Below are 13679 nucleotides of genomic sequence, written 5' to 3'. Positions count from 1 at the left end.
TAGAGAAAGGTAGTGTATTTCCTTCTGGAAGCAAATCTCCTTGAAGTATCAATAATTCTATAAAATAAACATCACTCATCCCATGTTTTGCTTTCAAATTATATAACTTCACCAAAGCCGACAACATCGTGTACTTACTGCTACCAGGGTACAAGGTTTGATCTCCATCCCCTATCACATTGGCCAATTCATAAGGATCAAATCCAATATCGCCTAAATCATTATCATCCATCCCTACTTATTCAGAAACAAAACTGAACCCACATTGCTCATCCTCTTCCACATTTCTACTAGCATTAGTAGTTCATTCCCAAGGTTCTCCGTGCCATGTCCAAATCTTATAGCTTTGTTCAATTCCATTAAAGTATAAGTGGTCCCTTGTAATTTCAACTCCAAACAATCGAATATTCCCACATTTAACACATGGAAAACGAATATGAGTTGTATTTACAAGATTTTCTACAGCAAAATTCAAAAATCCTTCCACACCTAACTCATATGCCTTCGATCTTCTATTCGCATGCATCCATGACTTATCCATCTCACACACTATAAAATCATACATATAATAAAGTGAAAAGACCAGCAATGAAACACTACTATATTGACAGAGAAGAGAACAAAGTGGGAAAAATGAAAAAAAAAATTGCACAATAATCAGACGACGGTTTTTACAAAATAATCGTCGTGTAACATAGATTAAGACGACGGTATGTCTATTTACCGTCATCTTTAAGCAAACAACAAGATATTTGTATTCTTTTTGAAGAACATGGCTGGGTTATGGTCGACTAACAAAGACGGTGGTAGTAAATAAAAAACCGACGTATACTAAAAATTTAGATGACAGTTGGTGGAAACTAACCGTGGTCGTGGTTTACAAAAAACCAATGCCTAATTCTTCCCCATTCCATTTCAAAGAACCCTTAACAGAATGCAAACATCAAAACATAAAAGAACCCATATTAAGAAACCAAAGCTGAGAGAATATACAAACTAACATAATATTTAGAGAGATCTAAGAGAATATTGAGAGAGTGCTGAGAGAATATATACAAACTAATAATAAGAGAATATTGAGAGAGAGCTGAGAGAAAATATCAAATGCTTGAGAGTGCTCAGAGAATATACCCAATGCTTTGAGAGAGAGCTCAAAGAAAATACCCAATGCTTTGAGAAAGAGCGAAAACTTTAAGACAAATTTACGTTGAAGAGAGAGAAGGAAATACTTTAGGGTTAAATGGAAATTCAGAAAATTTTAGATCCCGGTCAAAAATTTCAAAGGACCGCGTTTTTTAAAGACGACGGTAAATACAACCTAGTAGTCGTTTAATTTCACATTTACAACGACGGTTATGTTACATTTACGACGTTGTATTGTGTTTTGACGTCGCCCATACAAAAACCGACGTCCAAAATATTAAAAATTAGCTTTGGTGTGCGTTCCTAGGATTGAACGCGCGTATTGACCAAAAAGAGCGAGAGTAAACCGGCGTCGTTTCAATAAAACCTAAACCCTAAACTCTAAATTTTACAATAATTATAAAAAAATATATATATACAAGTATGAGAAAAATGAACCGAAAATTGCTATGGACTCCTTACAACAATGCCTTCTATATTATAAGGCTAAAATCTATATTAAAGAATTTTCAATTTTATGACCACCAATGGATCACATAAACTTTAGGGTTATGTAATGGAAAGTATAATGACTATTGTACTTTGTCTCTAAATCATTTTAACTTTTATTATCACTTCTAATTTTGAAATCTAAAATTAAAATTTTTAGGCATGTAGGGGATAGATATTGTCTCAATGAGTGCATAGAATTTGTCGGTTTATTTTTCGAATTTTTTATGAATATTTTTTTAATATTAGTAATTAAATACAAATAAAAATAATTTTAACATTAAATTTTTTAAAGATTTAGGGGAGATAAATCTTCCAATGAGTGCATAGTAGTTGTCAGTTTATTTATGGAATTTGTTTTGAAATTATTATGAATATTAGGAATAAAATATAAAAGTCATACAAAAATTGAATACAAAAGTACATAACCGACGTGCATCAATTTACAACGACGTTAAGTAACTCGTAACGTCGTCCTAGTAAACATTAAACGTCGCAATGTAATAACTGCTGTGTTTAGTTATTTACAACGTCTATTACTATTCTGATGACAATGTTGTTTATGGATATAACGTCACCATTTAACCTATAACGGACGTTGTATGTCTCTACTAATTTTTTCGTAGATTTCAGTTTTTTAAAGAAACCGACGTTTATATCAACCTTAAATGTCATTTTTGAGAAATGCCGTTGATTTTTTTTTCTGCTATAACAAGACGGCGGTGGTTTATATATAACAGACGTGTAAAGATGAATGAGACGTTGGATTTTGGGAATTAATTTACATTTTTATGATTTATTTTCATTTTAGTTCATTACAACCCATTTATATTTTATACCCAAAAAAAAATAGAAACAACAATATATTTCATTTGATTTTTTTTATGAATGTTCAAATAATTACTAAAAATATGTTTATATACATTGTCAAAAAATTAAAATAAACCTAAACATTTTTAAATAAATGTATATTATCAATTATTATTTTGTAATTGCTTGCTCACGAATTCTGCCCATTCCAGCCTGACTTCGCCAATATGTTCTTGAGTAAACACAACTGGTTCCTTTTTCTTGTCAAATTGCAAATAAAGAACAAAAACCGACGTGTTACAAGTAATAAAACGATGGTTTTGAAAGCAAACGTCGTGGTATTAAAATAAAGAAATTATATATTAAAATTTACCTTCTTCTCAAAGGTTAGGGTTGGATCATGAATTATATCTCTCATGAAACGCATCACGTAATAGCCACACTCTACATTTGTTGGTTGTCTAGGAATGCCTTGTAAATTTTTCCATATGGGTGATTTACGTGATGATTGTTTCCCTATATGAGAGTTATACATTTTGATTGAACTGTTTCAAGAAAACAAAAAGTGTTAATGACAAAACTAAAAATCAGCATCAAAATTATTAACCGTCTTGGTAAATAATTGAAGACGACGGTCTTTTTAAAACAAATGACGTTGTAGTTTTTATACAACGTCGAAAAATAAGAACCGTCGTTATGTTTCATTCTAACGTCGGTGATGAAGAAAAACGACATATAACCGAAGTTAATTTTAAATGAAAGTTTAACAGAAAAAATTAAAAAGTCCTAAAATTAAAAACAAAATCGACGTGGTATTTGAATTAAGATGACGGTTTCAAGAAAATACTGACGTTATAAATGATTTAAAACGTCGGTTATAATATATCGTCGTTGTGTTTTCACTACAATGTAGATATTGGAAAAAGCCATCGTACCAATTAAGTATAAAGGGGACTAACCCTGGATTATAAGGCACCAAGTAAAATTGATCCCCATCTGCCTTTTTCAGGCTTTCTGAGAGATGTTTTGAGCGGTGAGATAACATTCCAGATTGAGAGCTAACTTGTCCAGGGTCCACGAGGCCAACAAGTTTTACCATATTTGCCATTTTTAAATAGTCAAATAGGTACCTAATTAAATATATACAAATTTATAAATAAACCCAATTCTAGACATGTATTTATAAAAAAACCCAAGCACTATTTAAACATAGAAACACACCCAAAATCAACCCCAAAGTCAACTTTTTGGGTGTGTTTATAAATGGGTTTTGAGTGTGTGTAATGATGGGTTTTGGGTGTGTTTATATGTTTAAATAGTGCTTGGGTTTTTTTATAATTTCAACCCCCATTTTGGGTGTTTTAGTGAAACTCCCTTAAATATATGAAACTCAATTAAATGAGATTTTAATTAAAAAGAAAGAAAATGTAAAAAAAACAAAATTGGATTTCTAGAATTACCTCATGTATATTGTAATCATTGTGGCTCCAATCTCAACCATGGAAGCAGACTGTAAAATGTCTTCACTCAAGAGCCAGGTATCATGATCAGTGCCAAACATTTCCTCAGGCATTTGAATCAGAATGGTCTCGTTAGCAGGCTTCAACTTGGTCTCGACATATTGGCATAGGGATAACAGAGGAGCTGGCATGTCAAGCCTTGAGAGATCCTGTAACAAGAAATAAATAAAGAAATAAAAGTTAGTGTGTTCATGAAGTAAAATAAACGACTCCAACAAATCAACAAAACCGACGTGGTATATAATATCAATGATGGTTTCTAGAATATACTGACGGGGTAAAGGTTAATAGACAATGGTAAATACATAACAGTCGTTGTGTAAAAGTTATAACGTCGCTACACAATAGAAAGGTCGTCTAGGTTAAACTAGAGGACGGGTTTTAAAATAAACACAGACATCTATTTAAAACTTAAAATTGAAAAAAAGAAAATGTCAGAGATTTTACCGTTTGATCTTGACGGTTTTCAGCAGCATCAGCATCATTTGTGGGATTGTCTTCATCCAATTCAGGGCCTCTCATATTAGAGCAGCTTGCTTTGTCAGACATTGGATTTTTTGGGCTTTGCTCTTGTGGAATTGGAGGAATTGGATGGTGTAGTTGGTGTAGTTGGAATTTTACTGAGCATGTTGGGATCAAAGTTGGGAATTAGTTGATTGAATTTTTCAACATAATTTCCCTCTCCGCTCTGACTGCCTCCATAACACTTTCCTTTTCCCTAGCCTCCATCTTTTTGGTTTCCTGTCTCACTGCTGCCATAACACTTTCTTTCAATTTGTCAGCAAATTTTACTCTCTACTGTCTCGACAAATTGAAGAATTGAGTTGGGAAAACCCCAGCTCTAACACCTCTGACCCTCCCACCATGCTCAGGGGTTCCCAAAGCCATGGTCAAAACATCATTGCTCCCAGAGACAGTCAGAGTGCCCTCGGAGACTTTTTTTCAAATCATCCTAAAAGTGAGAGAGAGAGAGAGAGAGAGAGAGAGAGAGAGAATGTCACTGAGTGAACAGATAGTAAAACTGATCAAATAAATAAATTAATAAAAATATTAACCTACGTCGTAAAGAGGTTATAACGACGGTTTATTTTAAAAACAGATGCAAAAAATAATTTAATACGTCATCCCAAAACTACCGTCGTTTTGTATACATTAAAACGTCGGTCCATGAAATAACCGTCGTTTATTTGACATCATAGATAAAAACACTTAACCAAAATATCACTAATCCATAAATAGTGTACAAACCAATTGCAGAGAAATAGAGAGGGAGAGAGAGTGTGTGTGCGTGTGAATATGAAGAAGGTTCAAAATTTAATTTAAAAAACCTCATACATACACAAAACCGTCGTTGTAATTCAATGAAGACGTCAGTTTTATAAAAATACTGACGTTATATATTTTTTAAAAAGCGGTGATTAAAAACCGTCGTGGGGTTTCATGTCTAACAACGGTTGATAAAAAGACCGACATCTGAATGAAAAATAAAACCTCCATTTTACAAGTTTAGAACAAAGTCAATAAAACTTACGATTAATTTTGCCTTCTCTGCAACCTTTGGATCAGGGATGTTTCCCTATTTATCTTCTCTTACCTTCTTCCATAGCAGAGATCAATCGATTTCTTCACCGGACATGGTTTCTTCCAATTGATCCTCCAAACCAACGTACCCTTTTCGAGACAACCTATGGTTGTACTCGCATTTCTCCCTTCTTTGTGACTGCTCAGAATGCACAGCCTCAAAATCTGGGGATAACATTGAAGGTATAAAGGCATCCCATTCAGATTTCTCTATGAAGTTATAAAGCTGAGGGGGCCTTTTTTAACTTCTCCTTCCCATTTGCGAATGGAAGGATAAACTGCCTAATTAAGGTAGACTTAAATTTTTGGCGGCAGACTACAGCACCATCTTCTTGCCCCTTCCCCAACAACATAAGCCATTTGAATAGCTTCCCAAATATGCTCCTTCAGGTCCTTGGGCAATTGAGTCCATTTCCTGTCCACAAGAGGGACTCTAGTGCGTGCCAAAACACCAATGTAACTATGCATCTCAATAGCAGCCTTGCCATGTGGTCTGCCATTTTTATTGTACTTAACCACAGGCTTAATCTTCTGGATTTTTCTCTTCACAACACGGCTCATTGTGTTGATACAGCAAGTAGATTTCATCACTTCATCAAATGTCGCAGAGCTTGGGTCTTTCTCGGAAGATGAAGTAAATCTCATCTTCTTTGGGGGATTGCTTGGAAGAGATTGTGCCTTTGAAACTACAATGTCCTTGCCTTGACCTTTTGATGCCTGAGAATCCTTACTTTGAGATTTCGAAACCATGCTTACAGAGAAATACAAACTGCAAGAAAAACAACGACGTTAGGTAAAATATAGACGTAAAATGAAAGTTCAAACGACAGACAAAAAACATAACCGTCGTGCAAATCAACAGAAACGTGGACGTGTTAATACGACGTAGCCATTAACTTAACACGACGATCATTAAATAAGACCGTTGTTATATTATAAATTATAAAAAACCAGCCCAGTGTTCTCTCTCCCACGTTCTTCCAACAAACCAGACGACGGTTTAAATAAAACCTGTCGTCCTCACATGACCTGTGAGTGCGAACATTGAAAGATTTGGCATTTTCAAACCTGAGTCTTGTTTCAAACATCAGTGAGACTAGTTCTTTAAATAAAAAAAACTTCAAATGAAGAAAAAAACTGAGTGAGAAAGTTTTCAAACCTTTGCCTTGCAAAGAAAGTTTCATTCGGAATCATATTTTGGAGACGAAGACAAGGAAGAACGTAGAAGTTGAGAGGGAAACTGAGAATCAGAAACGCAGCTTTTTAAAAATGAGGGGGAAATTGAGAGAAAACTGAAAATTTTAGAGAGAACGTAAAAGCTTAGGTCAAGTGACCAAAAAAATGTATATAGTGTCCCAAGATAAATACAACGACGGTGGTCATAGAAACAACCCTAGTATGTAGTTACGACGACACTAAAATAATATGAACCGACGTAGTTAGTAAAAAGCCTTTTGACTTTTTGTATTCTGAAAACAACGTGGTTAGTTGAGCGCTACATGTCAAAAGTTCAGTTTCAAATAAGTAATATTAAAAGTTACCACGTCATTTTTTTATTATTAAACCGACGTGGTTTTCAAAAACCTCGTTGCCTTGAGTTTAATAACCGATGTTGTTTGTATGTTTTATACGTCCTCCTTTTTTCAAGAACCGACGTTGATTCCTTTATTAAACAGCTTTAGTGTTAATGTAACTGACGTGGATATGAAATTTTTTTTATAAATTGAGTTTTTTTCCAAGATTTCTTTCAGTTTCAGTTTTCAATTAGGGTTCCAACTTCTTCTTGCCCTCTGTCTCACCTCTTAGGAGGCAATTGTTTTGGATGTTGATGTGTGTGTATTTGTGTCTCAATTGAGACACAAATACACATACATCATCAATCTCTAAAATATTGTCTCTCTGAATGCAAATTTATGGCTGCCGTCGTCAAATTTTAGAGGCAATTGCTTGGATGTTGATGTGTGTGTGCGTTTGTGTATCTAAAAGACACAAACACACACACATCATCAACTTCCAAAAAAGTGCCTTTCTAAATGCAAACTTGTGGCTGCCGTCGTCAAATTTTAGAGGCAAATATGTGTCTTTCTGTGGTCCGATTATAATGAGGAACAGAGTTCCATCTGGTAAGATTTTGTAACTCTTGGGATCTCAGATCTGATTCTGTCGGCTGTTTTCTATATAAACCGTCATGGTTATTCTCAATTCTTGACATTAAGTTGATCTACAGACATAGGATAACAAAATTCAAGAAATAAAAATAATAATAAAAATTACAATTAAGACGACGGTTTAGATATAAGGTCAGACGTATAAAGTGAATAAATACGACGGCAATTTTAACTTCACAACGTATATCTTGGATCTCAGAAAAATCTATTTTGTCGGCCGTTTTCTATATAAACCATCGTGGTTATTCTCAATTCTTGTCATTAAGTTGGTCAACCATCATAGGATACCAAAATCCAAGAAATAAATAGTAAAAAATAATGTAATCAAGACGACCGTTTAGGTATAAGGGTAGACGTATAAAGTAAATAAATACGATGGTAATTTTAACTTCACGACGTGGTAAATTTTATTACACGTCGTTAATTGAACAAACTAACGTGGTTAGAGTTAAAGATATCGTCGTAGTATGGAACATGAAATAAGTAGATAAATTTAAATTTTACGTCGTTGTACATGTATTTAAGACGGCGGTATTTTGTAATATACCGCCATGGATTCTTTTGAAATTATGCAACACCGGATACGAAAACTTGGTCGTGGTTATTGCGGAGAAAAAACGGCGGCTGTTTATTTAAACCGTCGTCTTTACTTTCTACGTCGGTTGATTCATACCTTCTGTCGTTGTTTGTGGCTTCGAGTTTACTCTAAGGAAAACATTTTACAGTAAGACGTCGCTTTTTAAAATAGGTGTGTCGTGTTTTAAAAACAACCATTGAATTCCCCATTTTTTAGGTGTTTAAGTACACGATGGTTTTATAAAACCGTCGTCTTTTCAAACGAAGCGACAGTTTTCCGTTAAACCGTCGTTTTTTTATGGTCTTCTTTTTCACTTTTTGTAGTAGTGATTGAACAAACCAACATGGTTAGAGTTAAAGATACCGTCGTAATATGCTACAAGAAATAAGTCGATAAATTTATCTTTATCGTCGTTGTACATATACTTAATACAGCGGTGTTTTGTAATTTACCGCTGTGGATTCTTTTGAAATTATACAACGCCGGATACGAAAACTTGGTCGTGTTTATTACGAAGTAAAAACAGAGGCTATTTATTTACACCGTCGTCTTTACTTTCTACGTCGGTGGATTCATACCTTCTGCTGTTGTTTTTGGCTCGAGTTTTCTCGAGGAAAACCTTTGCAATAAGACGTCGGTTTTTAAATTAGGTGTGTCGTTTTTTCTGAACACTCTTTGGAATCTTCATTTTTTAGTTGTTTAAGTTAATCATGCACGGCGGTTTTATAAAACCGTCATCTTTTTAAACACAACGACGGTTTTCTGTTGAACGGTCATTTTTTTCTGGTCGTCTTTTTCACTTTTTGTAATAGTGAAAAGTTAGAACTTTAGGAAACTTGAGGGCAGTAAAGTGAAATTTACCCTATTATTTATATTTTGTGAGAGGCCCCTTGGACATGAAATCCTGACTACACCGTATGACCGACATAGTAAACTTTTAAAAAATTGTACAAGCAGTCGGTTATCGAATACAAGAAATTCAACTCATGTGTGCATAGGGATGGCAACAGGTCGGGTAGGGGCCGTGTATGCAATACCATCCTCACCACCCGTCCTGACCCCATTAAGAGGTTCCGGGAATCCCGTCCCTGTACCGTCGGATGACTATCCCCACACCCGCCCCCAAATCCCCATTTTTTTTGTATAACCTGACCTCTCTCACTTTGAATGTCCATGTGCAAGAACTTGAAATTGAACATAAGACCAATCAAAATCAAAGTTAGGAACTTGCAGTCTAATAGGCATAATCTTTATCCTTAAACAGAATGCTGTTGTCTAATAAAAAAAGAAAGAAAACTAAATGCTAGCATTGTTGGTTTATTCATTGATGCAAATTTTCTTTGAACTAAAATTTCCATTTATATATATAAAGGTGGAATCTAAGCTACTACCAACATCAATGATAAATCACTATTACTAACAGCAACTTTTGAGCTTTAAGCAAATTACCCAAGCTGGCTAGTTAATTTATAACACTTCTCTTCTTGAAAGCAGAAACTTCAGCTCACTTAGCATCGAAAAAATTTGCAGAACTTACCTCAGATTTGGATTTGGATTTGGATGTGGATTTGAATGGCTTGGGTTTGGCGGTGCAAAGAAGATGATAGGGTAACAAAATATTATATTATATATTTATTATTTAAAAATAAACATATAAGTATCAGGCCGGTTTCGGGGACGGGAATGTCAATACCATGCCCCATACCCGATGAGGATTTTTTAAATTTGGGAATCCCCATACCCAATCCCCATTTTGCATCGAAATCTCCTCCCATTAGGGCCAGGTACTCTTCGGATCCCTACCCCAATGGGGATTTATGTCATCCGTATGTGTGCAAAGCATGGCATATAGGCCATGTTTTTCCTTGAAATTGCACATGGTTACATAATAAATATTACAAAAACAAGGTTGGTGTAGTGGTTATTGTTTGAGGCTTCTTCATTTAGGGGTCAAGATTCAAGTCTTGCAAGTGCACAAAATCGAGGGTGGCTGGAGGTGACATGTGGCATAAGTTTATTGACTTCAGCTCATGTGTCCAAAGCATGGGCAGCCCATGTTTTTCTTGAAATTGCACATGGTTTGGAAAATGATAGTGAAAATAACAAGTAACTACTTATTTCATGTTTCATTTAAACAAAGCGGTGCATGCATTTTAGACTCCTCTTTTTTTTCGGGTCAGAATCATGCATTTTAGACTTGTACGACCTTCTCTAGATTTTTCCAGACAGTTAAGGATAAAATGAAGCATAAAATCAAAACCCCACCATCTAAGGCAACGCGTAGGGAAAAGATGATCCTGCTCTAGTAATTTTTGAAGTCACCGATTAATCAACCACCATTGCCGAGTAATGCACCATGGATGGGCTCCATAAATTCTTATGTACATTAAAATCCATACGGGGCATTTAAAATCAATGTCTCAAGGTTTTGTAATAAAAATACCAAAACCCTTAGGGGTATCAATCAACGTAAATAACTTCAAATGAATCTAAAACATTATTTGAGAAAGATGTACATAGCCCTCTTCAATCCTAAAGCAATTGATATTAAACACAAATTGCTTCAGAAGTCAAGTTCGATACGAATGCCTTTTTTTTTTTTTGTCCTTCAAATTCACACAACTGAAAATCCAATTAATGCACATATTAATTGCCAGACTAGTGATAAAGAAATCCTATTCCTATTTATCTATCACCAACCCTATGCTGACAAAACAGCGGAGTAATAAATTGCTTCACTGACATATGAAATGGGCGGCCAACTTATTCCCAAACACAATAATTTTCATACAACGTACGTCTATATAAGAATGCCAGTGGCAGCGTGCAGAAGATACAACATAAGCAAAATATTGAAGCCATAGATAGCATCGATGGGGCTTATGGTCAATATTGTGATGGCTCCCTGCGGAGAATTCTGGGGAAGGAAATGGAATTTACTAGACATAGTCACTGCAGTTGTGTTTTTTAGTCTTCATTGCCTTTGTGTGATGGCGCCGTTTCATTTCACCTGGCCTGCCTTTTGGGTGGCCTGTGCTCTCTATCTTGTGACGGGTATAGGAGTGACTTTGTCTTTCCATAGAAATCTTGCTCACAAGAGCTTTCGTATTCCGAAATGGCTCGAGTACTTGTTTGCCTACTTCGGGGTTCTCTCACTTCAGGTATACGTTTAGCAACATATTTTTGGTACGCTTTTTAATTTTATTTTCATGGCTATATATTTTTTATTTGGTTTGTACACAGGCAGTATAATATTTGTGTTTGCTTGTTTGATTTTGCAGGGAAGTCCAATAGAATGGGTGAGCTCACACAGATATCACCACCAGTTTACTGATACTGAGAAAGATGTTCATAGCCCTCTTCAAGGTTTTTGGTTTAGTCACATGGGTTGGATCCTCGATAGTGGCTCTCGGTTTGGAAAAGTGAAAAAACAAACCCTACTCTCTCTCTTTCTAGACCAAATACATTTGCTTACCCTATAATTTTGTTCAAGTTCTAAATGGAAACTTTTGCAGTATGGAGGACTGAAGAACGTTGAAGATTTGAAAAGGCAACCCTTCTATAGGTTTCTTCATCGCACTTTTCTTCTGCATTCTGTTGTCCTACTTGGAAGTTTACTATATGTCGTGGGTGGATTTCCCTTCCTGGCATGGGGACTGGTGAGATTGCTTCCTGTCTTGTTATTTTTAATTATAAACTGGCATGGAAATTATTTTTCACATTGAAGTTTTTCTTGGTCGATTTACCGGACCGATTTGATTTCCATAAAGTCATAAAACAATGCAGGAGTTCATGGCATATTTACTTATAAGTAACGAGAATAAGAAGATACAGAATGATTTTCATTCTTGACTTCCCCTATTCACATGCACTTAAGGAACATTTAATACGAATGACCACTTTAAAACCCTTGATCAAATACCCAAAAAACAAAGAATCAGACCAACTAGGAAAGGGTAGTTGATTCGATTCTCATTCTTTGATTCTCCTTTCCTCTTTCTTCTTATTCTCATTAATTAATTAAACATGCTTAGTAAAAAGGTTGTCATAAAGATCAAAGCTGGATTACATATGTGATTCAAATTAATTATAATACCTATTAAAGTTTAACCTTGTCATTGCAGGGGGTGAGGATGGTATGCGTTTTCCATAGTACTTTGTTAGTAAATTCAGCTGGTCACATTTGGGGAAAACAAGTATATCTCACTGGTGATATGTCAAGGAACAATTGGTACATTATGAATAAATATGGAAGTTGTGATATTATTATATGTTCTCCTTCCTGAATCCTGAATCCTGATTCCTGATTCCTGATGAGAGATATTAAATGTATATTTTTTTCAACTGTACGTGTAGGTGGTTGGGATTGTTTGCACTTGGAGAAGGATGGCACAACAATCACCATGCTTTTGATTTCTCAGCTCGACAAGGTTTTGAATGGTGGCAGATTGATGTTACTTGGTATGTGATAAGATTTTTACAAGCAATTGGATTGGCAAAAGATGTGAAAACTCCAACTGAAGCCCAGAAGCGAAGAAAAGCTCTACACAGTAAAGTCATGGCTGCTGAGAATTAGGGTTCAAAACGTTTGCCTCCTGTCCGCCAAAGACAGAAAAAAGAAGTTCAATCTGCTATGTGATGTGACAGATAAAGTTTACCATGTGGTTAATATTCAAAAACTGGTCACGCAAGAACTATTTAAAAACTTTGTGTTCGTAGTTTTGATATATAATTACTAAGTTGAATGATATTTTTACTTTTTCTTTTCGCACATCATTGAGGGCGCATATTGTTCTTTTACATTATTATATCTTAATATACAAGTTACTTCATAAAAGCCATATATATATATATATATATATATATATATATACAAAACAATTAACTAGCATAATTCATATACAAAACGACAACATATAGATGATTTTCGTAAATCACGCATAATTCATCTATATATATTCAAAATATAAAATAAATTATTAGTTAAAGAAAATATTAGGGATTTTGGTAAAAATGTCGCCTGAACTTATACCTGAATTTCAATTTGTCACCTTAAAGAAAAATTTAAGAGAAATGTCAACTTAATTTTTTCAAAATCCATAATTTGTCATCTGACTTTAATACCATCATTTTTAAGGGTATTTTAGTCTTTCCATTTTCAAGGGTATTTTTAAAAATGGATAAATCATTATAAATAGTATATCTTTTAAAAAATTAAAATTGAGAAGAAGAAAAAAATTCTCACTTTCCCTTATCCTCTGTGCTCCACCGGCAGCTCTAATCAACCCCGCTCACCTTGAAATCCATTCCTCCTTTCCTCTTTACAACCCCATCCTCCATTCCCCCTTCCCTCTTCCCATTCCCTTTCCCTCTTCCTCTTCCTCCTTCTCT

At 34.8% G+C, this 13679-nt stretch overlaps 1 protein-coding gene across 1 annotated transcript; it reads left to right on the top strand.

Annotated features, from left to right (window-relative positions):
- The first annotated feature begins 11102 nt into the window (after positions 1–11102).
- On the top strand, positions 11103–13059 carry LOC103326928 (palmitoyl-monogalactosyldiacylglycerol delta-7 desaturase, chloroplastic-like). The gene is made up of 5 exons (XM_008229176.2): positions 11103–11449; positions 11570–11710; positions 11804–11947; positions 12413–12519; positions 12645–13059. The coding sequence occupies exons 1-5, from the start codon at positions 11162–11164 to the stop codon at positions 12862–12864; spliced, it is 900 nt and encodes a 299-aa protein (XP_008227398.2). The 5' UTR covers positions 11103–11161; the 3' UTR covers positions 12865–13059.
- The last annotated feature ends 620 nt before the right edge of the window (positions 13060–13679 follow it).

Source organism: Prunus mume, linkage group LG3, assembly GCF_029339155.1.
Source record: "Prunus mume cultivar Tortuosa linkage group LG3, ASM2933915v1, whole genome shotgun sequence".
NCBI classification, from domain to species: Eukaryota; Viridiplantae; Streptophyta; class Magnoliopsida; order Rosales; family Rosaceae; genus Prunus; species Prunus mume.
This window is presented reverse-complemented; position numbering and strand designations above follow the sequence as displayed.